The sequence below is a fragment of the Mirounga angustirostris genome, unplaced genomic scaffold, assembly GCF_029215605.1.
Source record: "Mirounga angustirostris isolate CCGP_5_RB_7025 unplaced genomic scaffold, mMirAng1.0.hap1 SCAF_7, whole genome shotgun sequence".
Classification (NCBI taxonomy): domain Eukaryota; kingdom Metazoa; phylum Chordata; class Mammalia; order Carnivora; family Phocidae; genus Mirounga; species Mirounga angustirostris.
Window position 1 is genome coordinate 101,281,811 of NW_026991715.1, and position 27,971 is coordinate 101,309,781.

At 39.0% G+C, this 27,971-nt stretch overlaps 1 protein-coding gene and 1 long non-coding RNA gene across 4 annotated transcripts; one reads left to right on the plus strand and one right to left on the minus strand.

Annotated features, from left to right (window-relative positions):
* Positions 1 to 1,215: 1,215 nt before the first annotated feature.
* Positions 1,216 to 24,022, minus strand: MAT2B (methionine adenosyltransferase 2 non-catalytic beta subunit). Of its 3 annotated transcripts, XM_045901728.3 has the most exons (8): positions 21,277 to 21,435; positions 12,853 to 13,047; positions 10,188 to 10,302; positions 9,843 to 9,995; positions 6,411 to 6,604; positions 5,324 to 5,437; positions 4,786 to 4,957; positions 1,216 to 1,711 (listed from the first exon to the last, which is right to left on the minus strand). In XM_045901728.3, the coding sequence occupies exons 1-7, from the start codon at positions 21,337 to 21,339 to the stop codon at positions 4,787 to 4,789; spliced, it is 1,005 nt and encodes a 334-aa protein (XP_045757684.1). In that variant the 5' UTR covers positions 21,340 to 21,435; the 3' UTR covers positions 1,216 to 1,711; position 4,786. The 3 variants fall into 3 exon arrangements, with proteins under 3 accessions (XP_045757684.1, XP_045757699.1, XP_045757681.1); XM_045901743.3 differs by lacking the exons at positions 1,216 to 1,711; positions 21,277 to 21,435 and adding an exon at positions 23,720 to 24,022 and having other exon boundaries at positions 3,863 to 4,957; XM_045901725.3 differs by lacking the exon at positions 1,216 to 1,711 and having other exon boundaries at positions 3,863 to 4,957; positions 21,277 to 21,433.
* LOC123862113 (uncharacterized) lies at positions 21,586 to 27,446 on the plus strand. Its single transcript, XR_010413227.1, has 3 exons — positions 21,586 to 22,890; positions 23,229 to 23,357; positions 26,046 to 27,446. It is a non-coding gene; the product is annotated as an uncharacterized LOC123862113 (long non-coding RNA).
* Positions 27,447 to 27,971: the final 525 nt, after the last annotated feature.

Sequence of the window (27,971 nt, forward strand, 5' to 3'; positions counted from 1 at the left end):
ATAAATTAATTAAATCAATGCAAATACAGGAATTTTAACATCCAATTTCCAGAGATACAATTAGGTACATATAAATTCAAGTATTTTGCCATTTTCGTGGCAAAATACAGAACTTCAGAAGCAAGGCAGTTAGGCTAAAGAGGTTACAAGAATAATTTATCCTCTTTAAAATCTTTTTTTTTTTAAAGATTTTATTTATTTGCCAGAGAGAGAGAGAGCACAAGTAGGGAGAGGGAGAAGCAGGCTCCCCGCTGAGCAAGGAGCCCAATGCAGAACTCAACCCCAGGACCCTGGGATCATGACCTGAACCGAAGGCAGACAGGTATCCCCTCTTTAAAATCTTTTAAGGGCTCCTGGGTGGTGGCTCAGTCAGTTAAGCGTCTGAATCTTGATTTCAGCTGGGGTCATGATCTCAGGGTTGTGGGACTCAGTGCAGTCAACTTACCCCTCTCCCTCTGTTCCTCCCCACTTGCCCCTCTCCCTCCGTCCCTCCCCACTTACCCCTCCTCCTCTGTTCCTCCCCACTTGCACTCTCTAATAAATAAAAATCTTTTGAAATTTATTTCCAAAATATTAAACGTATGCTCACTGTAGCAAAGTCAGAAAATATAAAAAAAAATCACGAAGAAAAAAACCCATTTGTAATCCTGCTTATGGAGGAAAACTCCCATTGTCTTATGTCAGAAAGTGCAGCTAGCCATAGAAGGTTTAAGCACAGGCTCCTCCACACACCTCCCCAAGCCCTTCCCCAAGGCACTTGGTAAGTCCACTGCTACTTTTTGCTAATCATCTCTGCTCTATGCATTTCCACAATAGACCTGTGAAATAGTATTACTCCCACTTAACCCTACAAAGAAACTGAAACTCAAAGGAAAAATAACTTGCCAGAAGCAAGTGGTGGAACCACATCCGAATCCAGATTTGACGGTTTCTTAATCGCTATACGTAATACTGCCCTCAAATCAGAAAATTCTCTCTGGATTAATCTACACAGTTGAATTAAAATCTGCTGCCTTATTTACTAATGATAGGATTTGGCTTGCAAAGAGATAGAATTTAGACTCCAACAGTAATTTCTCCCAAAGGTTTTATTGGACAGTTGAATATTTCCTATTTCCTTCTGAAAGTGGCTGAAATGATTACTACTTTGTATTAAAACCCCAAATAAGCAAATACCTTTAACTACATAAGACAGCGGTTTAAACATATAACAAAAATAGTCGGAGAAATATTTAATATACATTCTATACTTCATACATTCAGGTCTACAGATCAAGCCCTTTCCCATTTTGGTAATGATTTTTTCCTAAATTCATTCTTACACCACAGACTGATACATCCAGGACCTGTGAGATTATAGGTATAATCTGTGGATATACAGTAGAAGAGAAAGTCTCGCAAACTTGAATGTTTTATACATTGGGCTCATTAAAAGCATGCTCTAAAATTCCACACAACCTGAAGTATATCATTAAGAAACTAATAAATAAATTGGGGTTCGTTCACTGATACAATGGAATATATACTGCATGAAAGAATACCTAGTGTCTTCTCTTTGGTGCTCTGCAAGTAGGTATGTGGTAGCTTCTGTGGCTGTTGGTGCAGTACACCGCATGGGCTGGTGGCCTCTACTAGGTACAGTGACTGACACGGTCACTGTCATCAGGGCCATGGCGCAGGGGTCAGGGATGCTCAACTGGTTCATGGAGGTCTGTGATGAGGGTAGCAGGAAAACTCTGATCAGAATGGTTCTTACAGATGACTTGAGCCAATTAGTAAGCATATTAAGAATAAGCTAGATTTCGGGCGCCTGGGTGGCTCAGTTGGTTGGGCGACTGCCTTCGGCTCAGGTCATGATCCTGGAGTCCCGGGATCGAGTCCCGCATCGGGCTCCCTGCTTGGCGGGGAGTCTGCTTCTGCCTCTGACCCTCTCCCCTCTCATGTGCTCGCTCTCTCTCATTCTCTCTGTCTCAAGTAAATAAAAATAAAGAAAATCTTAAGAATAAGCTAGATTTCTCACCGACAGAGAATGGAGCTACACAAAAAAGAATGGAGCAATACTGGCATTGTTAAGTGTCAATGTGAATGTTTCTTTTAAAGAGAGAGGTCAGTAAAGTCAAGATCACGAACGAGAAAACAACACTGAGTAACTGCTGCAGGTTGAAGCTGAAGTAAAATGGTAAGAAATGCCATGAGTAATCCTGGACTGGATAGACTTAATAAAGGACGTTACTGGCACAACTTATGTGAACGGGGTTTATGGATTGGAGATTGTATGAATGTTAATTTCTTGATTCTGATGGTTATTATGGGGTCATGTGGAAGAGCATCCTGATTTTTAGAAATTACACACTGAGGCTTATATAGTAGGTGAGTGATTAGGAATCAGGTCTGCAACCTACTCTTAAATAGCTCACGAAAAAAAACCATATTTTGTGTGTGTATATAAAGAGAAAGAGAAAATGATAGGATAAATGTAGCTAAATGTTGATAACTGGGAAATATGGAAGGGGGAATACAGACATTCTTGTGCTATTATGACAACTTTTCTGTTAAGACTGAAATTTCAGGGGCTCCCAGCTGGCTCAGTTGGTGGAGCATGCAACTCTTGATCTCGGGGTTGTGAGTTCAAGCCCCATGTTGGATGTAGAGATTACTTAAAAATAAAATCTTAAAAAAAAAAAGATAGAAATTTCAAAGTGAATAGCAAAAAAATATATATAGAGAGAGAGAGACATTCATTATAACTAATATAGAATAAATTCTAAGGTATATTAAATTTTTTAAAAGTACAGAAAAATGTATATTATACTATTTGTATAAAGAAGGGATGGTGACATACATGTATGTCCACCCACATATGTAATGAGTGTATTCTTACTATACAGAGTGCCTGCAGAAACATACTAGGATCTGATCTACATTGTTTCTTCCACAGATGGAAAACCAGTAGCTAGAGAAGAATGAGAAAGGTTTTTTACTCTGAAACTTCAATTTTGTACTATGTGCAATGAAGTAACTTAAAAAAAAAAGAAAAAGCTTTAATCCAGTGGTTGCCAAATGGAAATGCCAGGCTGGCTACTTTGGAAGCATCCAGGGAAAATTTAAAACTAGATTAGCAGGTCTCAATTCCAGAAGTTCTATTTCACTGAGTCCAGGTTAGGGGTCAAGGTACCACTAAAATTTCCCTAATTATAAAATATAACATGGTTTGGGAATTGGTGCTTTAAACAAATCATCGAAATTTAGAGATTCTCTCTAAACCTAAAACTGTAAGTAAATTAGGAACTTAAGAAACAAATACTTTTTGGGGCGCCTGGGTGGCTCAGTTGGTTAAGCGACTGCCTTTGGCTCAGGTCGTGATCCTGGAGTCCAGGGATCGAGTCCCACATCAGGCTCCCTGCTCAGCAGGGAGTCTGCTTCTCCTTCTGACCCTCCTCCCTCTCATGCTCTCTGTCTCTCATTCTCTCTCTCGCAAATAAATAAAATCTTAAAAAAAAAAAAAAAAGAAAGAAAGAAACAAATACTTTTTGTCCAATGGAGGATAAAATCATTACCTAGGGAAAGGATACCCCAGAAGTGGTATCAGAAAATCTAAAACCAGGGTTCACACTGACCCCTGAATAGAAGCCAAGTCATACACTTCATTCCACCATGCTGATTCCTTATTAAGGATCAAAAATATCCTTGAGGCTAAGGTCACCTCAATGTTACTCTGAATAGATAATACATTCAAATACTCTGCATTCTTCAGAAGGAACATTCAATGTAAATATGTAGCAAGATTACATAGTTATTTTTAGTTTAAAAACACTCAGTTGGCACGGGTAGATACAGTATCTATAACATTCTAAGTCTCAAGTGGAGTTCACCAGGGTTCATTTTTATTATTTATATCTCGATAGATATTAACTATATATAGGCATCAGATGTTACATAAGAATATAATTTTTAAAAATTAAAGCAACAAAATACCAGTCAGTTTAGATGTTTGGTCCTTACATTTAAAAAGTAAATAAAAGAAAACTAAGCATTACCATGCCAGCAGTACATATTTATTATTATTTTTGAATGGCCAAAAGACTTATAAGGCCCATCATTATTAGTATAACCACAGATATGAAATATCACTTAGTGACATGGAGTGAAAAGGACAGTTTTACACATATTAAAAAAACACATGTACACATACACACATACTCTCTCTGTCAAGTGCTCACCATACACTGCTACAAAAGCAGGAGGCATCAAGCTACAGGAGTTCCAATATACATAACATGTTGAAATATCTCAAGCTTAAAAACTGCACATAAGTTGCAAAAATAAAGTTTCTTTCTTCAAACATTTTGATCAGAGCTCAAGCAATGCAAATAATGAACACCAATGATTTTCATACTACTTAACTCACTTTAAAACATAAAAAAGTCAACAGTTGCAAAAAGTCCTGAAAATGTAGAGGTTATAGGAATGAATAATGCATTTCATCCAAGAAAAAGTCTACAGTAGATCTGTCTCATCCTGGCTCGTAAATATTTAAGAATCATAATTCACTATACTCAAACAAAGTTAAGCCAGAACAAAATGATAAAAAGAAAAATCATTACTTCAAATGAGGCATTATTGCCCTTAGTTTCTTTAGACAATTTCACTAGTGCAAGAGCATCATTTACCTGAAAGATCATGAGTCACAATTAAAGAGCACTCATACAAAACTATTTCCTTTTTTCTTTAAAAAGTGCCACATACTATACTTTTCAATAAAAAAAAAAACCAAACTGCACATACACTAATGAAAGACCGTTTGTCTCCATCTCTTGTCAATGAGGAAAGGCCAGAGTGATTCTTTGATTCCAATTCGAAATGGTGTTCTCTGGCCAATGCCCAAGGTCTCTAATTTGGTGCAGTCAAGCTGAGCATTTCTTGGACGTTGTGCTCCTAAGACAGGACTGTCAGTTATCTTTAAAGAAAAATAAAAGCAAAAAATTTAAAAATAAATGAAAAGCCTATGTTGCAGTTTTATAATCTCTATTTCACTTTGCCGTTCACTGAAAATCTGATTTGATCACTGGAAAAATACACAAATAAATTATCAAGACAGTACTTTTCCTATAAACTTCACCAATACTCATGGGCTTCCTTATAAATGATAATTTAGAGATAAGTAACAATATAAACCACCAACATACAAAGTTCACTTTAATTAGTACCAAAAAATGAAGTTATCCAATATTTTCAAAGCAACAAGAAAGTTTTATCAGTAATACATACTATAGTGACAGATCTGGGCTTTCAACAAGTGAGGTTTTAAACACCATGTACTTACAGGTCTTAAGTGACTGCTTGGAAGGTTGAAGGCATCTGCAATTGCACATGCCATTTCATACTTAGTCATCTGTTCATTGCCAGACCAGTGAAAGGTTCCCTTAATTGATGGATCCTAATAAAGACATAAAAATTCAAAATAGTTTTAACTTTTTGAGTTGAGTGGAGTAATAAACAAAAAAAAGCTAATTTAAAAGTCCAGGAATTAAAATGCATTCCTCCCTTCTGGAATGCTCCCCAAGAGATATCTAAAATCAAATTCCTATAAATATACCCAGCTAAACCTAAGAAGCAATTTCTAGAATTGAGGCTTAAGAATTATTTTTTTTTAATAAAAATATAAGTGGCTCCAAGTTTTTAGTGGGTATCCTAAGAACGAGTACAGATTTTTACGGAAACACAGGCCAATTTAATGAGTATTTTTAATTATACTAATAAAACCAAAATGTAATAGAACCATTTTGCAGTATGAGCTAATCAGGCATGACATCCTTAAATAGTTCCATAGTACATATTTAAAACATAAATTTTTATGTGTTAAAAACTATGGACAACCTATTGTTAACATTCTAAAATAAATCAGTCTCTCATCTTTCTATTAATATTCTAGTTAGTCGCAACCTTTTCAAATGTCTGATATTAACTCCTATTTCAATATCTAAAAAAAAAAAATTACAAATCACTCTTAAAACGGCTGAAATTAAAAATTCCTATGGAGAGTCTTCGTTGGCACTACATAAATCTTAAACAGAATAATTTCTTAAAGACGTTATTCTGTCATCCAAAGAAAAAATACAAGATTTTAGTCATCTTGCAATAGAAGAATGACAGACAGCGTCCACAGTATGTGAGAAAAAAATTCAAACACAAGAGCATAATATTTTTGCTATTCATAAATATAGCCTACTATCTGCAAACTACTTTTGTTTGGTCACCTTGTAGTTTTAAAAAAGCTTTAAACCCTGTATTTATTTATTTATATTATTATAAAGATATATGTTATTACATATAACAATAAAGAAAGCAAAAACACTTTGACTTTCACTTGTGGGGGGAAGTTAGGAACTCTTCCTTCCAAAGATTCTCACCAGCATTCTCTTCTCTGCTAACTGGCGACACACAGTGGCTACATCTTTGACATGTGTGGGGAACCTCTGCTGCCAGTGGTCCATGTTAGCTGACTTGTTACTGAACTGCACTTTATCAAACATCACAGTCACAGCACTTTCTTCAAGCTTTTCAACTTCTCCATACAGAACAGGAATTCTCAAAACAGCAGCTCCTAGGAATTAATAAAAACGGGTAATTTTTTAAAGCTGACTGGTTCTGAAGTCTTGATATGAAATGAAAGTATGTGGATTTAAATAATACTGTCATAGTGGGGCGCCTGGGTGGCTCAGTCGGTTAAGCATCTGCCTGAGGCTCAGGTCATGATCCCAGCATGCTGGGATTGAACCACACCATGTCAGGGTCCCTGCTTAGCAGGGAACCTGCTTCTCCCTCTCCTTCTGCTGCTCCCCATGCCTGTGCTCATGTGTGCGCGCGCTCTCCCTCTCAAATAAATAAAATCTTAAAAAAAAAAAATACTGTTGTAGAAAACTTGCAGTATACCAAAATGACATAGTTCACCTATAATAATGCCAATTTAACAACTATCATACTGAATATTTTTAAAGGTCTCTTGTCATTTGGGGTATTTTTATATATTATTTTCAACAACCATAATAATGAAGAAATTAAACTGATCATGACAACTAAATGCAATGAGAGATCCTTGATTGAATCCTAGATTAAAAAGTAAGATGCAGTGAAGGACATTATTGAGACAAGTGGGAAAATTCCTACATAGATTATATAGTGTAACATCACATTAATGTTAAATTTCCTGAGTGTGCACTGATATGAGGAATTCTTAATCTCAGGAAACAAACTGAGGGTTGCTGGAGTGGTGGGGGGTGGGAGGATGGGGTGGCTGGGTGATAGACACTGGGGAAGGTATGTGCTATGGTGAGCACTGTGAATTGTGTAAGACTGTTGAATCACAGACCTGTACCTCTGAAACAATACATTACATGTTAAAAAAAAAAAAAAGAAGATAGCAGGAAGGGAAAAATGAAGGGGGCAGGAATTGAAGGGGGAGACAAACCATGAGAGACTATGGACTCTGAGAAACAGAGGGTTCTAGAGAGGAGGGGGTGGGGGGATGGGTTAGCCTGGTGATGGGTATTAAAGAGGGCACGTTCTGCATGGAGCACTGGGTATTATATGCAAACAATGAACCATGGAACACTACACCAAAAACTAATGATGTAATGTATGATGATTAACGTAACATAAGAAAAAAATTTCCTGAGTGTGATAACTACACTGTAATTATGTAGAGAACATTCTTGTTAGAAGATAAATTGCATAGGGGCACCTGGGTGGCTCAGTCTGCTGAGTCTCTGACCCTTGGTTTCGGTTCAGTCATGATCTCAGACTGTGTGATCAAGCCCCGCATAGGGCTCTGCTCAGTGCAAGTATGCTTAAGATTCTCTCCCTTTGTTACTCCCCCCACCCCAAAATAAATAAATAAATAAATAAATCTTTATCTTTTTTTTTTTTAAACAACATGGTGAAATATTTTGGGGTGAATTTCAACTAATTCTCAACAAGTTCGGTGAAAAAAAACACACACACAGCACATGACACATTAACAAGTGGTGAATAAAGTTAGGTGAGTGTTTCACCACATAATTCAAGAAACCATTGATTAAGGAATTATGAATTTTCAGATTTTATGTTGGTCCCTACTGAACAGTTACAACAGACTTTGGATAATTAACACTTTAACTGAAAATTAACAACTTTTTAATTAACATATTGGAAAAACATGTATAGATAGGTATTCAAGGATGATTCCTGCAGAATAATCTATAATACCAAAAAAACCCACCAAAAAACAAAAAACACCTGGAATCTAAATGCCTGTAAGTATGGTGTCTATACTAGAGGATGCTTCTTAAAGACTGTATAGTGTAAGGCAGTGCAAGGAATCATTAAATCAAATACTATGCAGCCACTGATAGGAAAAAGATAACCCAGAGATGACTCAATATGCACTGAAATACAAATATGGGGGGGTACCAGGTTATAAAACGAAATCCACCATTTTTACAAATTCAAAAAAAGTGCTTTCCTACCTAACCATATCTGGTGCTTCTCGGAGGCAGCATTATAAAAGAACTTCCACCCTTTACAATTTTGATTTCTTTTTAATTTTTTTCAATAAGGGTATACATTTTATATTAGCACATATACTTATGTGTATGTATACACAAACACAGGGAAAAGAAGAGCCATACAAATAGAAATTTAAAAACCGGGGCACCTAAGTGGCTCAGCCGGTTGTCTGACTCTTGATTTCGGCTCAGGTCATGATCTCAGAGTTGTGAGATCAAGCCCCGCGTTGGGCTCCACAATGGTTATGAGGCCTGCTTGAGATTCTCTCTCTTATTCCATCTGCCCCTCCCCCACAACCTCTCCCTCTCTCATCTTAAAAAAAAAAAAAAAATTCAAAAACCATACAAAAAATAACAAATACCTCAATCTAGAAGAAATGATACGGACCTGTTTTTCCAAAGTATATTACAAATATTTATACTATAAGATTTTTTTCCTTTATACAGTAACATTTTTTTTTTTTAAATGTAAGTTCTACACCCAATATGAGGATTGAACTCACGACCCCAAGATCATCAAGAGTTACGTGGTCTACTGACTGAGCCAGCCAGGTACCCTTATATAATGACATGCATGTATATACTGATACTGGAAAAAGTCTGGAAGGATTCATAAATTCTTAATGATTTCTAAAATTCTTTTTTTTTTTTAAAGATTTTATTTATTTGAGAGAGAGAGAGACAGCGAGAGAGGGAACACAAGCAGGGAGAGGGAGAGAGGGAGAAGCAGGCTTCCCACGGAGCAGGGAACCCCATGCGGGGCTCGATCCCAGGACGCTGGGATCATGACCTGAGCCAAAGGCAGACGCTTAACGACTGAGCCACCCAGGTGCCCTTGATTTCTAAAATTCTTATTTTTCAGGGCGCCTGGGTGGCTCAGTCGTTAAGCGTCTGCCTTTGGCTCAGGTCATGATCCCAGGGTCCTAGGATCGAGCCCCACATCAGGCTCCCTGCTCCGTGGGAAGCCTGTTTTTCCCTCCCCCACTCCCCCTGCTTGTGTTCCCTCTGTCTCTGTGTCTCTCTCTGTCAAATAAATAAAATCTAAAAATAAAAAAATAAAATAAAATTCTTATTTTTCTTTTTTATTAACTATATTCTCTAATTTTTCTCCAATGATTTATGCTCCTTGACTAATTGCTTCAAAATTTTATATATAGTTTTCATATGTAGCGTATCATATATATACCTAGATCTATACATCTCCATATATATATATATCATTTATATATCATACATCATCTCCATATATATATATCAAAACAATCAAAACTATCAGGGGCTAAAGAAATTGTGTCTTACCTAAATTGTTCTCTAGGACAGCCTTTTCTCCTTCTAATTTTGTTTTGCCATACAGATTTAGGGGACTTGGTACGTCTTCCTCTCTATAAGGTGGATTTGTTCCATCAAATACATAATCTGAGCTAATGTAGATTAGAAATGCTCCAATTAAAGCTAAAAAAGACAGACATAAAAGAAAGAAAAGAATCTATTAAATTATTACAGAACATCACTCTGTACTGGCATTTATAATAGCTTATTCATCATATATAAACAAATCTCTTATAAGTGATCTAGAAAACTTTAATCTTTATAAACTCAGCAATTATTTAATATTTTACAAAGATTTTATAAAGTCATCATTACCTGCTTCCTTTGCTAAATTCCGAGAAGCATCCACATTAAGTTGAGAAGCAGCATCTGGCTGATTTTCAACAACATCTGGCCTTCTCTCTGCTGCACAATGTACTATGACATGGGGCTGGAAGTTAAACATTGATGTATTTTTAACGCAAAAGGAGTAAAATAGGGGAGCTACAGCCTTCCAACAGTAACTCAATTCATAAAAAAGGTTTGTTAAATTGACATTCCTTCAACTAAAGAATCGTAATTTTTTTTAGAATCGCTGTAATAGTTTTGTCATGCTTCCCTTTTTCAAGTTTCAAACTTCCTTAAAATAAATGTAGGCCCTGAAAAGGAAAGAGCAATTTAGTAATCCCTAGGCAAAACCAGACAAACTCAGTGTCAACAAGTATTATTTCTCAATCAAAATAAGCTTTATTCTCTAATTTAGATGGGAGAAAAGAGCTAACATTTATGTAATTAATATGACCTAAATACTTAATTAATGTATGTTAAAAGAATACCAGTTTCAAATTAAATTCATAAATTCAAATCTCTTAGACCAATCATTTAAAGAATGTCAACTATCCATAAAAACTATATTCCCAGTTGAGCATTTAGTATGTCGCCTGTACACTAAGCACTGTGCTAGGAGCAAGGATTTCATCATCTACTGGAAAAGAAGAACATGTAAAGAGACTGTTTCAGTATTATGTGACAGACATCAAGATGGAGGAAAGGAGGAACCTGGCTGGCTCAGTCAGTAGAGCATGCGATTCTTGATCTTGGGGTAGTGAGTTCAAGCCTCATGTTGGGCCTAAAGCTTACTTAAAAAAAAAAAAATTAAATTAAAGACAGGAATGCTCAGGATCCTTTGTAAAGAAGGGGCATCTACTTCCCAGAGAAGATGAACCAAGGTGAAGATTTGGTAAAACCACTGACAGGCAGGGCTAATGTACAAACATACCAAACTATCTCCTTCCTTAACAACTACTGAAGAAGCATAATCTTAGAGTTGTTTTAAAACTTGAATGTGCCTCATCTGGAGTGCATCTTAAAACGTCCTGGGCCCCACATAGACTTACTGAATTAAAATCTCTGGGAGTGAGACCTAAAGAACAAGTTCCCCAAGTGATTCTGATGCAGGTGTCCCTTGGACATTATTGAAAAGAACTTTAACTCTCAATTTGATCAGAGGTAGAACAGAACCTAAATTTTTCAGTAACTTTTCTGCACCAATGGTCAACAAGTTATTTAACCTGAGCGTTTGTCATCTCTAAAATGGAAACGATAATATCTACTTTGCAGTGTTGTAAGGTTTACAGATAATATTAAAAAGGCATTTGCATATAAAGTTGTACTTAACAAGAGAACCTCACAAACAAAAGCTTTTTATAAAATTTCCAAGTTTTGTCAACCTATATTTCAACCCAATCTTTTTAAGGACTGCATATACTTTCCCATGCTTACAGGAAAAAAAAAAGTGCACTATAAAGTTGATTGTAGAACATGAGTTTGAATTACAAGAGTCTACTTATATGCTGATTTAAAAAAAATAAATGCAGTACTGTAAATGTATTTTTACAGTAACATTTTCTTCTCCCTAGCTTACTTTATTGTAAGAATACAATATATAAAGTCAAAAAGAGAAAGACATGTATCATATGACCTCACTGATATGAGGAATTCTTAATCGCAGGAAAAAAACTGAGGGTTGCTGGAGTGGGGGGTGGGGTGGGAGGGATGGGGTGACTGGGTGATAGACACTGGGGAGGGTATGTGCTCTGGTAAGCGCTGTGAATTGTGCAAGACTGTTGTATCTCAGATCTGTACCTCTGAAACAAATAATGCAATATATGTTAAGAAAAAAAAAGAAGAAGGTAGCAGGAGGTGAAGAATGAAGCAGGGGAAATCGGAGGGGTAGACGAACCATGAGAGATGATGGACTCTGAAAAACAAACTGAGGGTTCTAGAGGGGAGGAGGGTGGGAGGATGGGTTAGCCTGGTAATGGGTATTGAGGAGGGCACATTCTGCGTGGAGCACTGGGTGTTATGCACAAACAATGAACCATGGAACACTATATCTAAAACTAATGATGTAATGTATGGGGATTAACATAAGAATAAAAAAAAAAAAAGAATACAGTATATAGGAGCAGCTGGGTGGCTCAGTCGTTAAGCATCTGCCTTCGGCGTAGGTCATGATCCCAGGGTCCTGGGATCGAGCCCCGCATCGGGCTCCCTGCTCAGCGGGAAGCCTGCTTCTCCCTCTCCCACTCCCCCTGCTTGTGTTCCCTCTCTCACTGTGTCTCTCTCTGTCAAATAAATAAATAAAATCTTTAAAAAAAACAAAAAAGAATACAGTATATAACACGTACACAAAATATGTGTTTATCAACTATGTATGTTATTGCTAAGGCTTCCAGTCAATAGTAGGCTATCAGCAGTTAAGTTCTGGGGAAGTAAAAAGTTATACATAGACGTTCAAATGTGCAGGGGTTGCACTAAACCCTGCACTGTTCAAGGGTCAACTGTGTACTCTTGCTGCTTTTAATAGGTTAGAGCTTAAGTACAGTAACTCCCTTGAGAGCAAGAACATTTTCTAAATCATCCAGACAATTCTTAATACAGTTTATAGACAATTCTTAATATAGTTTATATATGTGTTAAAATAAACAGACAACCATACCTGAAAATCATGAATGATGTGATGAACCGCTTCAGAATCCAAAAGATTAACCTGTTCAAATTTTGGTCTTGCTCTTCTAAAACCACAGCCAAAGGCATGCCAATTATTCTGCTTAAATTCTTTATACACAGCTCTGCCAAGAAGCCCAGTGGCACCAGTAATCAGAACCCGCCTACTGGGGACGTTAACTTCCTCCTAAAAGGTAAAGTGGGAGAAAAAAGGATTACTTATTTTGAAAATATTCTCTCTACAAAATTAGTCACCATCATTGTTTACTAAGTACTTCGAGTCTAAGTAGTTTGCTTCATGTCCCATATCTATTAGACAATTCTTAAGTTAGAACAAAGATCAAGCTGCACCAATAATTGTATCAGTTAAGAAAAGATTTTATTGGGGTGCCTGGGTGGCTCAGATGGTTAAGCAACTGCCTTCGGCTCAGGTCATGATCCCAGGGTCCTGGGATCGAGCCCCACATCGGGTTCCTTGCTCAGCAGGGAGTCTGCTTCTCCCTCTCCCTCTGCCTGCTGCTCTCCCTGCTTGTGCTCTCTTTCAAATAAATAAAAATAAAATCTTAAAAAAATTAAAAAAAAGAAAAGTTTTTTATTAATCCTATCCATTAAGAAGAACCTAAGAACCTAAGATGATACTATAAGGATATACCTAGTCAAATAGATTTAGATTTCCTATTTTTTTAAATAAATATTTAATTTTAAGTAAACTCTACACCTAACATGGAGCTCGAATTTACAACCCCGAGATCAAGAGTCACATGCTCCACTGACTGAGCTAGCCAGGTGCCTTGATTCCCTGTTAATAATAGAAAATCTTATTTTAATGATCAGTGATCTCCAAATGAATAAAGAGCAATTTTAATTACATTCCCCAGTTTATAAACATGCACAATTAATTTGAAGCTTACTAATTTTTTTTTTAAAGATTTTATTTATTTGACAGAGAGAGAGAGGGAACACAAGCAGGGAGAATGGGAGAGGGAGAAGCAGGCTTCCCGCCGAGGAGGAAGCCCGATGTGGGGCTCAATCCCAGGACCCTGGGATCACGACCTGAGCTGAAGGCAGACGCTTAACGACTGAGCCACCCAGGCGCCCCGAAGCTTACTAATTTTTTGTGCCCCAATTAACCATCTGGCTGTAATCCACCAATAATTTCACAAATTGACAATTTTGGTCTTCAGTTTGTAATCCCAAGTTTTCTTTCAACTCTCATTGATATATCATATTCTGGTAAGTCTGAGTTACAGAATTCTCATTTCACAGGAATTTATGTGGAGGAAAAATAAATGTGGTCCTTATAGTAATAATATTCCAGGTTGACTGGTAAATGTTCCTGAGTTAACTCTAAATTTACCTTAACAGACCAGTTAAAACTAACATGGTGGGGGGGTACCCTACACAGAAGATAAGGGAAAAAAAGAAAAAAGAAACTAAAATATTTTAAACTAATCTGTGTTCTTATATGAAAAAGAAAAAATTCCTTACACAGTGAAATTAAAAGGAACTACTATTTAGGAAAACAAAGTTCTTTCTAAAGCAGTTTAAAAACTTCCCTTCTTCCCAAGATGGGTAACACCAAATTTCCCAAACTCTTGAATAAAATCAACATTTACTATTTTAAAAACCACCAATAAAAAGTTTTATTACGGGACGCCTGGGTGGCTCAGTCGGTTAAGCGTCTGCCTTCGACTCAGGTCATGATCCCAGGGTCCTGGGATCGAGTCCCGCATCGAGTCCTGCTTCTCCCTCTGCCTCTGTCTCTCTCTCTGTCTCTCATGAATAAATAAATAAAATCTTAAAAAAAAAAAAAAGTTTTATTAAGGCCACTTGGCTGGCTGAGTCGGTACAGCCTGCGACTCTTGATCTCAGTCATGATCAAGCCCAAGTTGGGTGTGGAGCCTACTTAAAAAAAAAAAATTTAGGGCGCCTGGGTGGCTCAGTTGGTTAAGCGACTGCCTTCAGCTCAGGTCATGATCCCAGGGTCCTGGGATCGAGTCCCGCATCGGGCTCCCTGCTCTGCAGGGAGCCTGCTTCTCCCTCTCCCACTCCCCCTGCTTGTGTCCCCTCTCTCGCTGTGTCTCTCTCTGTCAAATAAATAAATAAAAAAAATCTTTAAAAAAAAAAAAAAAATTTATTAGGGGCGCCTGGTGGCTCAGTCCTTAAGCGTCTGCCTTTGGCTCAGGTCATGATCCCAGGGTCGTGGGATTGAGCCCCGCATCGGGCTCCCCACTCCTCGGGAAGCCTGTTCTCCCTCTCCCACTCTCCCTGCTTGTGTTCCCTCTCTCGCTGTGTCTCTGTCAAAAAAATAAATAAAATCTTTAAAAAAAATTTTTATTACATTTTTTCAATTTGGGGTCTTTTTATTTCAAGTGCTGTTGTCACCTATTCTGAGCTGTCAAAAATTTTAAACAAGGGCACCTGGGTGGCTCAGTTGGTTAAGCGACTGCCTTCGGCTCAGGTCATGATCCTGGAGTCTCAGGATCGAGTCCCGCATCGGGCTTCCTGCTCAGCAGGGAGTCTGCTTCTCCTTCTGACCCTCCCCCCTCTCATGTGCTCTCTCTTTCTCATTCTCTCTCTCAAATAAATAAATAAAACCTTTAAAAAAAAAAAACTTTAAACAAGCAGGACGTCTGGGTGGCTCAGTTCGTTAAGCATCTGCCTTCAGCTCAGGTCACAATCCCAGGGTCCTGGGATTGAGTCCCACATCAGACTCCCGGCTCAGAGGGGAGTCTGCTTCTCCCTCTCCCTCTGCCTCTTCCCCAGCTCATGCTCTCTCTTGCTCCCTCTCTCTCAAATAAATAAAATCTTAAAAAAAATAAAAAGCTTTCAACAAGCATACAATAACTAAGATCTTTCTTTGTTAGTCATTAGTTCAACGGAATAATTTAACAGTATGCAATTTTTTTTTTTTTAAAGAAGGCCACCACAGGGCACCTGGGTGGCACAGTCAGTTAGACCTCCAGCTCTTGGTTTCAGCTCAGGTCCTGATCTCAGAGTCGTGAGACTGAGCCCAGTGTTGGGTTCCACACACTGGGCTCCACACTCAGCAGGGAGTCCGCTTGATATTCTCTCTCCTGCTCCCTCTGCCCTTCCAGCTTGCATGCACATGCACGCTCATACTCTTTCTCTGAAATTAATAAATCTTAAAAAAAAAAAGCCCCCCAAGTTAGGTATTCTTACCATAGTAAAAATCTGAAATGAAAGGGCTGATAGAAACAGTATAAAAGGGGGCATCTGGGTGGCTCAGTCGGTTAGGCATCCAACTCTTGGTTTCTGATCAGGTCATGATCTCAGGGTGGTGCAATCAAGCCCCAGGTTGGGTTCCCCATGGGGTCAGATTGTCCCTCTCCCTCCCCGATTGCACACATGCTCTCTCACACTTTCTCTCAAATAAAAGCTTAAAAAAACCATATAATGGTTAACTCTTAAAGATATTTTTTCCTTAGTTCAACCAATTCCAAACATTTTAAAAGTTTAAGTAAAAATCGTCTAGGCTCTCTGTTGTAAAACTTGGCTCTAAGCCAACTGATCTATGAAAACAAGGATTTCAGCCAGCAAAATATTTTCTTTGAATTTTGGCAAGAAAACCGCTCTACAAAGACTAATTTGTAAAGAAGATAAAACATGCCAAGCCTAGTAGACACAATCAGAAAACAATTTATACAGGATAAATACCATTAAGATCCCTAGGAAAATTATTATAAAAGAGCTATGATTTGGTTTCTTCTGAGTTTCTTTTTATTACATTAAAGAAGCAAAGGAATAGCAGCTTTTTTTTTTTTTAAAGATCTTATTTATTTATTTGACAGAGAAAGACACAGCGAGAGAGGGAACACAAGCAGGGGGGAGTGGGAGAGGGAGAAGCAGGCTCCCCGCCGAGCAGGGAGCCCGATGCGGGACTCAATCCAGGGACTCCAGGATCATGACCTGAGCCGAAGGCAGTTGCTTAACCAACTGAGCCATCCAGGCGCCCAAGAAGCAAAGGAATATATAACAGTTCTTAGTTGGTGGTTCTTAGGCTTCACTATTTATAAGAAGAGTGACTTTCAGATTCAGTACATCTGGGATAAGTCCTGATAATTTGCATTTCTAACAAGTTTCCAGGAATGTGCTGAAGATGATGATTTGGGAAATGCCCTTTGAGAAGTATAATCTTGAACTCCAGGAAAAATCCAAGGTTTTCCTAAAGAAAAATTTATCTTATTCAAAGAAGCCAAAAAATTGTCATCTACCATTCTAGAAGCAACATCTTTCCTTCCCTCTTCTCCCATTAAAAAAGGAAAAAAGAGGGGCGCCTGGGTGGCTCAGTCGTTAAGCATCTGCCTTCGGCTCAGGTCATCATCCCAGGGTCCTGGGATCGAGTCCCGCATCGGGCTCCCTGCTCCGCAAAAAGCCTGCTTCTCCCTCTCCCGCTCCCCCTGCTTGTGTTCCTGCTCTCACTATCTCTCTCTGTCAAATAAATAAATAAAATCTTAAAAAAAAAAAAAAAAAGGAAAAAAGAAAAGTGAAAGAACAAGTATATGTATTCCACAAAGGTTACTGAACAGTGGATTCAGATCTCTGAGTACTTCACTGATTCTGTGAAGCACACTTTTTCCTCATTTTAACATCCCTGTTAAATGAATTAAATAGAGATGCATCTTATTACTGTGTAATAGTCTGGCATTGTCTTTTGCTTTTTAGTGCATCTTAAAATCAGAGCTCAGGTGATCTTATAATCAAGTACATCTTAGACTTGATGAAATACAGTATTAAATTACAAGGACAGCAAGGGTCTTAGGGAATTTAATCCACTTAACTTTAAAAAAAAGGACGAGGTTGCATGGAAAAAATACAACCTTATGTCCTTATAGCCTGGAGTAATTTTTAAGATCCCTAGAAGAGGAAACAGTCCATGGTACCCAGTGGTCAGATGTCAATGCTTAAGAATTTTCTTTATTAAATGAGCAGAGATCTGAAGTGCAAGCATTTCCTAAAACGGAAATGATACTGCACAATCTTATATTAGAAAACTATCGAGTGTTATGTAAGCCTTATTCATACCTTCTGATCATTAAGAATAGCCTTGTTAGGGTGCCTGGGTGGCTCAGTCGTTAAGCGTCTGCCTTCAGCTCAGGTCATGATCCCAGGGTCCTGGGATCGAGTCCCACATAGGGCTCCCTGCCTGCTCAGCGGGAAGCCTGCTTCTCCCTCTCCCACTCCCCATGCTTGTGTTCCTGCTCTCGCTATCTCTCTCTCTCTGTCAAATAAATAAAATCTTTAAAAAAAAAAAAAAGAATAGCCTTGTTAGACATGCAGGGCAAATACTGTTTCCAAACCGAGGAATCTGAAGCCCAGAGATGTTAAAGGCTTTACCTACAGGAAATGGAAAAGGTTGGGCCCAGAACTTGTTTCTAGCATCTGTGGTCCAGCCAAATACATATTGAGTTTTGTCTTAATCCTTTGACCTTCTATTTGATTTCATGATTAAATTTTAACTATTCTGCCACAAAATGTGGTATTGAGAAGTTACTGAAATCTCTATTGATCAAATTCCTCATTAGTAAAATGAGGTATGTGGACAAGATGACTAAGGCTCTTCCAACTTTACAGTTCTACAATTCTAACATTTTTCATATTATCCTTAACACAGAGGGGACTGAAAAAAAGTGAAAGGAACTTCATTTACTTAATTTTTCCTCTTTTCACTGAGTTCTCTCTAGAGACTGAATGAGCACCTTCTGTCACCACTATAAGAGCCAAGACTTTTGTCATTTGGACTGCAAGTTTATTGGTGGTTAGCAAATAAAATATACCTCACTCTGAAATTAAAAGATGCCAAACAAAAATATCTATTTTTGACTTTCTATATATAAACAAATCCACCTGAAGCTTTTAAAAAGCACATTGTTTTGATTTTTTTATTTTTAAAAGGAAAAATATTCCTCTAAAAAATTACTTTGGACTGTTACTCCATAAAATATTTTAGTCCTGCAAAACTCAGGAATATCCATGCACTTCAAGGAACTCAGAATGAAGAAGCTGTAGTTTTTTTTTTTTTTAAGATTTTATTTATTTATTTATTTGAGAGAGAGAGAGAGAGAAACAGCATGATGAGAGGGGATAGGGTCAGAGGGAGAAGCAGGCTGCCCGCTGAGCCGGGAGCCCAATGCGGGACTCGATTCCAGGACTCCGGGATCATGACCTGAGCCGAAGGCAGTCGCTTAACCAGCTGAGCCACCCAGGCACCCGAAGCTGTAGTTAACCCAAACCACAATAAAGAGTTGAAAATACTGTCTGCCTGAAAAGTCTTTTCTTTCTTTTTTTTTAAGACTTTATTTTTTGACAGAGAGAGTGAGAGAGCACCAGCAGGGGGAAGAGTAGAGGGAGAGGGAGAAGCAGACTCCCCACTGAGCAGGGAGCCCGATGTGGGACTCGATCCCAGGACTCTGGGATCATGACCTGAGCCGAAGGCAGTCGCTTAACCAACTGAGCCACCCAGGCGCCCTGAAAAGTCTACTTTCTTAATTTTTATTATATGTATAGTATCAAGTATCACTTTAAGATACTCTGAACGTATTTGCCTCTAACTATATAAACTCTTAGAAGTACGGAACTACAAGTGACCAGATTTATATACACCAAAAGAATTCTTGAAAAATTAAATACATATAAATAAATGTAGAGGTACCACTTTTATTATGCTACCTAATCAAATGACACTAAACTATAGGTAATGGGATAAATGGCTCTTTCAAAATAGTCAAACACTACTCTGGGACAGTGATTTCTACTTTAGCACACTTGCATTAACTTCTACTCAGAATGTCCTAGAAAAAGAATGAGACATCACTAACATCTAAATAGAGATCTTCTTAAATTTTAATGGTAAACACAATACTTTGCTATTTTTAAAACCTCTTAAATTTGGCAGTTTCCTATTCATTTCTTTAATTGATCCTCAAACAACATTCCCTTGGAGGCAGATCTCTGAGTAGACATTACTGGACTCTAAGAAACTCAAGATCCCGTGACTACCTACGTGACACTGTCACTCTATTTCTACCCTACAAGACAGTCTTAACAGGTACCACTACAGTCGCCTTCTCCAATGTAAGCTGTTAGGCATTCCTCATCTTCACAAGTGAATTTTAATTCTACACATTCTGAGAGAGCAGCAAATATGTGTCAAGATTTAGGTGGGGACCCCTGGCCGGTTCAGTCTGTACAGCAAGCAACCCTTGATCTCAGGGCTATGAGTTTGAGCCCCATGTTGGGTGTAGAAATTATTTTAAAATTAAAAAAAAAAAGATACAGGGTTATCGTTTTTAGTGAAGGAAATCTTTTCATTAGTTTACTGAACTCCTACTGTGAAAAAAGATTAAGCTTTACACACACATATGCATATATATGTAAACAACATGTAACATTATGCATTCAGTACTTTTGGGAGCACATAGGAACAATACAGAAGTTTAAATAGTCCATCTAGCCTAACTTTACCCCCCCAAACCCCAAGGTGATTAGAAATACTAAATACACTATCTCTTGGAAGCATAAAAATTCTGCAATATCAAAAACAGCCATCCCCCATATCTTCTCTTATTTCCATAAGACATACCCGTCTAGGCATTAACATTTTTCTTTTCCCCATTGCTAGATATATTCTGTGGATTGCTGGGAAGCCTGGAATGAAATACAAGAAAGAATGGAGGAGAGGGATGCCTGGGATAGCTCTCCCACAGTAACAATCTTCCTTTATGTAACCTCAATAGTGGTTCAAAGCCTAAGAAAGTGAAAGAGATTGGTATCTGAATCTCGGCTCCAAGCTTACTGAATGAACTTGGGCGAAGGACTCATCCTGTAAACCTCAATTTTCTCATCTGTAAAATGGAGCAAAAACAGTATCTTATAGTTATGACGATTAAATAATGCATGTAAATAATGCATGTAAAGTGGATAACATAGTGCCTTGCACTAAGAGTTCAATAAGTTGTCATCTCCAAATCTGCTTTTAAAAAAAAAAAAAAAAAACTTTCCCCTTCTTTCTCAAATAAGAACTGGTAAAATCGAGGGATCCGAACAAAGAATGAAAAAGAAATTCAGAGAGATAAAACAAAACCGAAAGAGCTCTGAAAAGCCCCTCTTCGTTCCTGGGAAGGGAGACAGAAAACACCAGAATAAAACCAGACCTACTCGTTTCCTGCCGCAGGACTGGAAGAGCAAACACTGACGGGTGTGCACAAAAGTAAACAAACTCGGTGGCGCCGCCCTCTCCTCCCAGGGCTGGAAAGGAGGTGCTGGGGCGACTCAGAGCCGGGGGCTCGGATTCCTGCAGGAGGCGCAGAGTAAATCACTCGAGCCCCCGCGACCTAGCTCGTCCCCCTCTGCATTCCCGGTTGCCTCTACGAGACCCCCGGGCCGACTCCCTCACCTCCACCAGCCGACAGCTCCCGGGAACAAAGTGGATGGAAAGCTCATTCTCCCGCCCCACCATGCCCGCCGTCTCCGCGCCGCCGCCGCAGCGACCGCCACTTCCTCCAGCCCAGGATCGCCACGGGCCGCAGCTCCGTCGCCCTCGGCCCGCCTCCCTAGGTCCGGGCCGGCCCCCGCTGTCCGCTTCCGGCTTCCGCCGCCAAGGCCTCGCCCGTTGATTGGCCACGCTCAGCCGTAGCCCCCAGAAAGGGGGCGGGCGCGTTCAGTACGCTCCCAGCCCACTCGCCAACTCTTAAAGGGATACACAAAACAAAGGCCTTGGCCTTACGCAGAGAATACAAGTTTTGTTTGGGGAGGAGTTGTTTATTTTATGTACTTTTTTCTCTCTTTGTCTTTGTTCTAGACTAGGGAAGGATTGAATTGGATCGCCTAAAGTTTCAGGTCACCAGACTGTGCAGTGCGTAAGAATCAACTGGGCATGTAATACGTAAAGTAGGAGAAAACATTTTAAAGCCAGGGGGTGGGTTTGGGGAAGACGAGGAGGAGGGAGGAGAGTGGACATCTATCTCTGCAGCATTCGGAGTGTTGGTTTTTTTTCCCCCCCCCAGAGATTTAGAAAGACAAAGAATAAAAATACAAGTGTTGGCATCTGAGTCATTAACACCTCAACAACCCATTTGTCTTTCTGGGATGCTAAAAAGTGGTACGTGTGAAATTCTCCAAATAAGTCAAACTATTTTTAACTAGTTAAAAATAAAAGGGGGGGGGGCGCTAGGGGGAGTAATTATCCTGGTGCATCTTCAAAACACTGATTCTCGGACTGTACCCATAAATACAGAACGAGAATCTATGGGTAGTAGAGCCAGGGACTTTACATTTTAGCGGAATGAACAGGAATCCACACCCCATCCAACCCCGTTTGAGAAGCAGTCCCATCAGGAGCTGCCCCGTCGGGCTCCGCGAGCTTGGCCTCCTCAACCACAGCAAATTAAGTAAGAAACCAAGCGGAGAGAGTAATACGACACTCCACCACTTGCATGGCTTCTTAAAAGTAGTGAATCAAACAACAGCCCTGAGTGCTGAGAAAGACCTCGCAAGCAACTGGTTTCCCTCCCAGCTCAAAACTGCAAATCCCCGTCAGTCGGGACGCCTGTGAAATTTACTCAGGAAGAAAGCCGCTCGCCGTGGACCGTGTAGGCTTCGCCAGCATTGCACCCAACAGTCCCGAGTGTTCTTACTAGACACGCCGGATACAAGGCTTAAAAGTCGCCCACAGACATGACCGCTGCTTGGATTTTTCTTAAAAGGCCTTATTTTTATAATCCCTTTTGGTTTATTTCAGAAGTAAAGACTAAGGAGCCTTTTGAAAAAGTTCTTCTTTGTCTGAGCCCTGTGAATTTCCTTTCTACCCAACCCCCCAACAAGAACTCATTTCTTTATTCGAGTAAACAATCTTTCTTTGGAACGGTGGGGGAAGAGATCCTGAAGCCCCTCACTGTCCTATTTTCATTTGTACCCAAAGTGTTACTCTTAATCAGTTTAGCATTATTCAGAGAGTCCTTGAGAGGACTGCCCCAGCATTAAACATTCGTAATCTGCAAACAAAGAAAAGGTGAGTGTGGGTGGGTGGGGAGGAGAGGCAAATTCAAGATCCTCCTAATCCTTCTCTTGAAAAACTGGGATTTTTGTTGTTGTTAATTTCTAGAAGCAACGTGTGATGCAATCTGATCGTTCTGGTAAGAAAAAAAAAATTAAGTGTACAGTGCGAAGATTTAAGGACATGCATATGCAATTACTGTTTTTTCAATCTCCGAGCAGCCTTGTCCAGAGTTAGGAACAAGAGTTTTCTTGCCTACCTTTGAAAATTTGGTTTGATACCTCCCAGGTAAAACCTGAGTACAGTTCTAGAGGTATATGTTCATGTATATTTTTTATTCATTCTCTTTAAAGATGAAAGTTTCTCTGCGAACAAAAATGCCGTCGTTGTACAGACAATATCCAAGTTCCTGTGGTGGCTAAGTCTATAAATTCTAAGGGAGCAGCCTGGAGCTAAAGTTATGTTAGCAGATTCAGTTCATGGTAAGACAAAGAAAGGCTGGAGCACATAACTATAGATAAAAACCTTACTTATATAGAACCTTCACCTACACATCATTGCATTTAGTCTGATAAATGAAACTGCTGTTCTGTTTTGCGTTTTATTTTTGTCAATTAATGAGACTTAGCTGAGATTCAGAACCTGGTTTCTGGGGTCAGTAATTTAAGTTGGTATATTCTTCCATGTCCCAAAGTTACATGTTTTAAAGAAATGAATGACACCCGCTTCTTTTTTCTTTTTCTTTTTTTAACACACCCTTGTGGTTTTTACAAGATATTCACTAGGATGCTTTTTAAAGAAACTAACTCCAGAATGCTTCATTTCTTGAATAGCTAGCTCTTACCTGTTCCATGTCCTCCGGCATTTCAGGCATGATTCCAAAATTATCTCAGGAAAAGAGATTTGGGATGAGTCTCAGCCTCTGCCTCTTCTGCCTGGGTCTTTGTTCTGCCTGAAGAGAGCGCAGGCACGCAAAAACGTGAGCCTCAGCTTCACTCGACCTTTTAAATTAGCATTTTGATTCCAATCCCAGAATCTCATGCAGTTTTCCACATTGCAGTAAACTGGCAGCTGATTCCCCCTGGCACTGTTGAAAATACCCAATGAGAAGTTTCATGTTTAATTGCATGTCAAGTTAGGGTCCATTAGCAAAATCATTAGGAGAACCAATTAAAAATGAAGAAGAAACAAAGAAACAAAAAAACTTCTGTGAAGACTTGTTGCAATTTTCTCTTGCAGAAGAAAAGCAAGAGCTTACAGTTGGAAAGCACACAGATCATGCAATTGATTCGTGTTGTGAAATATTTTATTCAGTTATGCCTTATTGCAACAGAACCTGAAGTTTTTCCAGTGCTTTTCTGCCCAGTGCCTTCTAATTAACTATTTCAAAGGACAGTAAAAGGCACTGGTGGTAACAGCACCCAACAATTAAAATGCAACAGGTCATTTCTTTCTTTTTTTTTTTTTTAAGATTATTCATTTGAGAGAGAGAGAGCATGAGCAGGGAGAGAGGCAGAGGGAGAGGGAGAAGCAGGCTCCCCGCCGAGCCAGGAGCCCAATGTGGGGCTCGATGTGGGGCTTGATCCCAGGACCCCAGGATCATGACCTGAGCCGAAGGCAGACGCTTAACCATCTGAGCCACCCAGGCGCCCCTGCAACACGTCATTTCTATTAACACTATGCTACCTTCGGACTGAGATGATGGTAGGTGGAGTAGCTCTAAGTTTGGCCAAGCATTAAGGATTTCTAGATAAATGATTCACAAACTTGCCTGTAGCACAGAACCTATGAAACAAAATCATTCTGTAGGAGTGAAGTCCAGTAATCTTATTTTTAACAATTTCAAGGACAATGAATATACTCAGTTACATTTTAAACCACTCTTCTGGACTATGGCTTTGTAACAATTTAAGAACAACAACATGCCATTTAGATAGAGCGAAGAAAAAAACACTTAACTCTTCGTATTCTAGACAGTTCAAGCACACAGCGCACAGTAAATTCTAGAGACATGCAGAAGGTCTATAAGTCATGGAGAACTATGCAATTTTAAAAAATTGATACATTTTATCAAAATAAAAAACTTATCAACAGACAATATTAAAAAAATAAATAAGCAAATCACAAACGGGGGGGGGGATCTTTATACATATATCTGAAAAGGACTTCTAGTCAGAATATTTAAAGAACCCCTACTGAAACTGCTTAAAATCATAAAGTTGAGGGGCACCTGGCTGGCTCAGTTGTTGGAGCATGTGACTTGATTTCCGGTGGTGAGTTCAAGCCCCATGTTGGGTATAGAGATTATTTAAATAAATAAATAACTTTTTTAAAAAGTGCATAATGGGTGCCTGGGTGGCTCAGTTGGTGAAGTGACCCACTCTTGGTTTCTGCTCAGGGCCTAATCTCATGGTCTCAGTGCTCAGCAGGGCATATGCTTGAGGTTCTCTCCCTCTCCCTCTGCCCCGCCACCCTCTCTCATGCTCTGTCTCTCTCTCAAATAAATAAATCTTTAAAAAAATTAAAATAAAAAAACTTAAAGCATAAAGTTGAGCAAAAATCAAATGGCTGCACTAATGCTTTCCTGAAACTTGATTTTAAACTGAGTTGAGTATCATTTTTCCTCTCTTCCACAAACCTCCCTCCTCCCTTCTGCAAATCTCCCCTCTTCTGTTCTTAGCCTTTTGTTTCAGGAACCCAGTACCACCCTGAAAACTACTACATAGGCTGGCAGCACATACACAGTTCTTGTTGAAACTGGCTAGATCCTCTTTTTCCCTATGAAGCCTTCAGCCCTTTTTTCTAGGGGGGCTTGCAGTTTTGAAGGCCATAGCCTGCTGCAGCTTCCTTTGCCCGACCAAGCAATAAAGCTATTGTTCCTCTATTCCAAACTCTGTCTTTGTGTTATATTTTGGCTCCAAAGCATAGAGGTCGGTTATCGACAACACAACTCAATAATTTTTAAAAATCATTTTAAAAGTGGATACATTATCAACAGATAACTTCACAAAGACAAAGAATGGCCAATAATTATGTAAAAAGATGCTCAACATCTGGGAAATGCCAATTAAAATCATATTGAAACACTGTCATCAGCCAGACCCCAAGACTTGACCTTTACTGCTCACCTACTCATACCCACCGACCTTTGTCCCACATTTTTCCTTAAGCTCTTCTTTCCAGCTTAACTCAACTGAGGCAAAAGACCTGAGGAGCAGCATAGCATCCACCCGGTGATGGAAACTGAAACTACCCTTCAAGCAATAACAATTGACTGGGCAGAGTTCCCCTGAGTACCACCCAGAGCAGTTTGAGCTCAAACCCTGGCTCACACCTGCACAGATGGACCACGGAGTGACCTGTGGAATGACCGACAGTTACCTTTCCCTCATTATAATACTCTATTATTATATAATATTATATAAAATCTCCACCCAAGGAGGGGGGAACACAAGCCTCATTTACTTAATATATAATGTATGTACAGGCATGTTCCCTTTAGGTGCATGTGTGACCTTACGCCTGCCTCTACGTGCGATGATCAGGCTCCCTCCTAAATATTCATCCTAACCCTAAATAAAAGGAACCCCATTCACCCTTGTTTGGGGACTCACGGCTTTGGAAGTTATTCCCTGTGATCTCCTTATTTGCTGCAAATAAGTTTACTTTGTGCAACAACTCCGCCTGGTGTAGTTCCTATCTGTGACTTACCAAAGAGGGAACTTGTGTTAGTTCAGTTACAATACTATTACATACCTAACAGAATGGCCAAAATTAAAAAGACTGATAACATCATATGCTAACAAGCATTTTTGGCAACTAGATTGCTCATTCATTGCCAGTGGGAGTATAAAATGACACAACCACTGTAGAAAACTGTTGGGCAATTTATTATAAAGTTGAACCCTAAATCAGTAATTCCATTTCTGTATGATTACCCAGGGGAAATGAACGCGTATGTACGTAAAGACTTGCACAAGAATATTCATCGCAGCTTAATTCAAAATAACCTAAAACTGGAAATAAACCAAATATCCATTAATAGATGAATGGATAGACTGATAGATTGTGGTATATTCATAGTATTGGAATATTACTTAGCTATACAAAGAAATGAACTATATGAATGAAACTCAAAATCATTATGCTGAGTTAAGGAAACTAAACACAAAAGAGTATGATTCCATTTATGTGAAATTCTGAAACAATCGAAACTATGGTAAAAGACACTAGCTTGGGGGAGGGGGAAGGATTGACTGTGAAGGCCATAAATGAACTCTCTGAGGTAATGGAAATATTTTATATCTTATTTATTTTTTTAGTTCTATATCTTCATAGGATATGGGTAACAAGGGTATATATGCTTATCAAACTGTAAGACTTAATATTTGGGGGTGGCTGACTGGCTCAGTCGGTACAGCATGCAACTCTTGATCTCAGGGTCATGAGTTCAAGCTCACGTTTGGTGTATAGGTTACTTAAAAAAATAATAAAAATTTAGGTGTGCCTGGGTGGCTCAGTTGGTTAAGCGTCTGCCTTTGGCTCAGGTCCTGATCCCAGGGTCCTGGGATTGAGCCCCACATCAGGCTCCCTGCTCAGCGGGAAGCCTGCTTCTTCCTCTCCTGCTCACCCTGTTTGTGCTCTCTCTCTCTCTCTGTCAAATAAATAAATAAAAATCCTTTTAAAAAAATAAATAAAAATTTAAAAAAAATTTAAAAAATAAGTTGCAATTGAATTTTTTAAAAAAAGAATTAACATCTGTTCATTTCACTGTCTATATTACTACATGTAATTTATAACTCAATTTTAAAATAATAACACAGGGGTGCCTGGGTGGCTCAATCATTAAGCATCTACCTTCATCTCAGGTCATGATCCTTGGGTCCTGGATCCCTGCTCAGCAGGGAGCCTGCTTCTCCCTCTCCTGCTGCTCCCCCTGCTTGTGTTCTCTCACTCTCTGTCAAGTAAATAAATAAAAATCTTTAAAAAAATAAAACAATAACACAGTCATATTTTGGATCATTTGGGTCACAACCTTAGACTCAGTCAATAATTCCCAGGATATAAGTTTGAGGTAGGGTTAACCATTGCGTTGG

What these genes read in the sequence shown, in the direction of transcription:
- MAT2B (XM_045901728.3), bottom strand. Translation starts at nt 21,339, where the DNA reads ATGGTGGGGCGGGAGAATGAGCTTTCCATCCACTTTGTTCCCGGGAGC. An exon ending in ACATCATTCATGATTTTCAG is followed by an intron (nt 10,303 to 12,852) that starts GTATGGTTGTCT and finishes TTTAACTTCCAG; the next exon opens with CCCCATGTCATAGTACATTG. An exon ending in GAATTTAGCAAAGGAAGCAG is followed by an intron (nt 9,996 to 10,187) that starts GTAATGATGACT and finishes TGTCTTTTTTAG; the next exon opens with CTTTAATTGGAGCATTTCTA.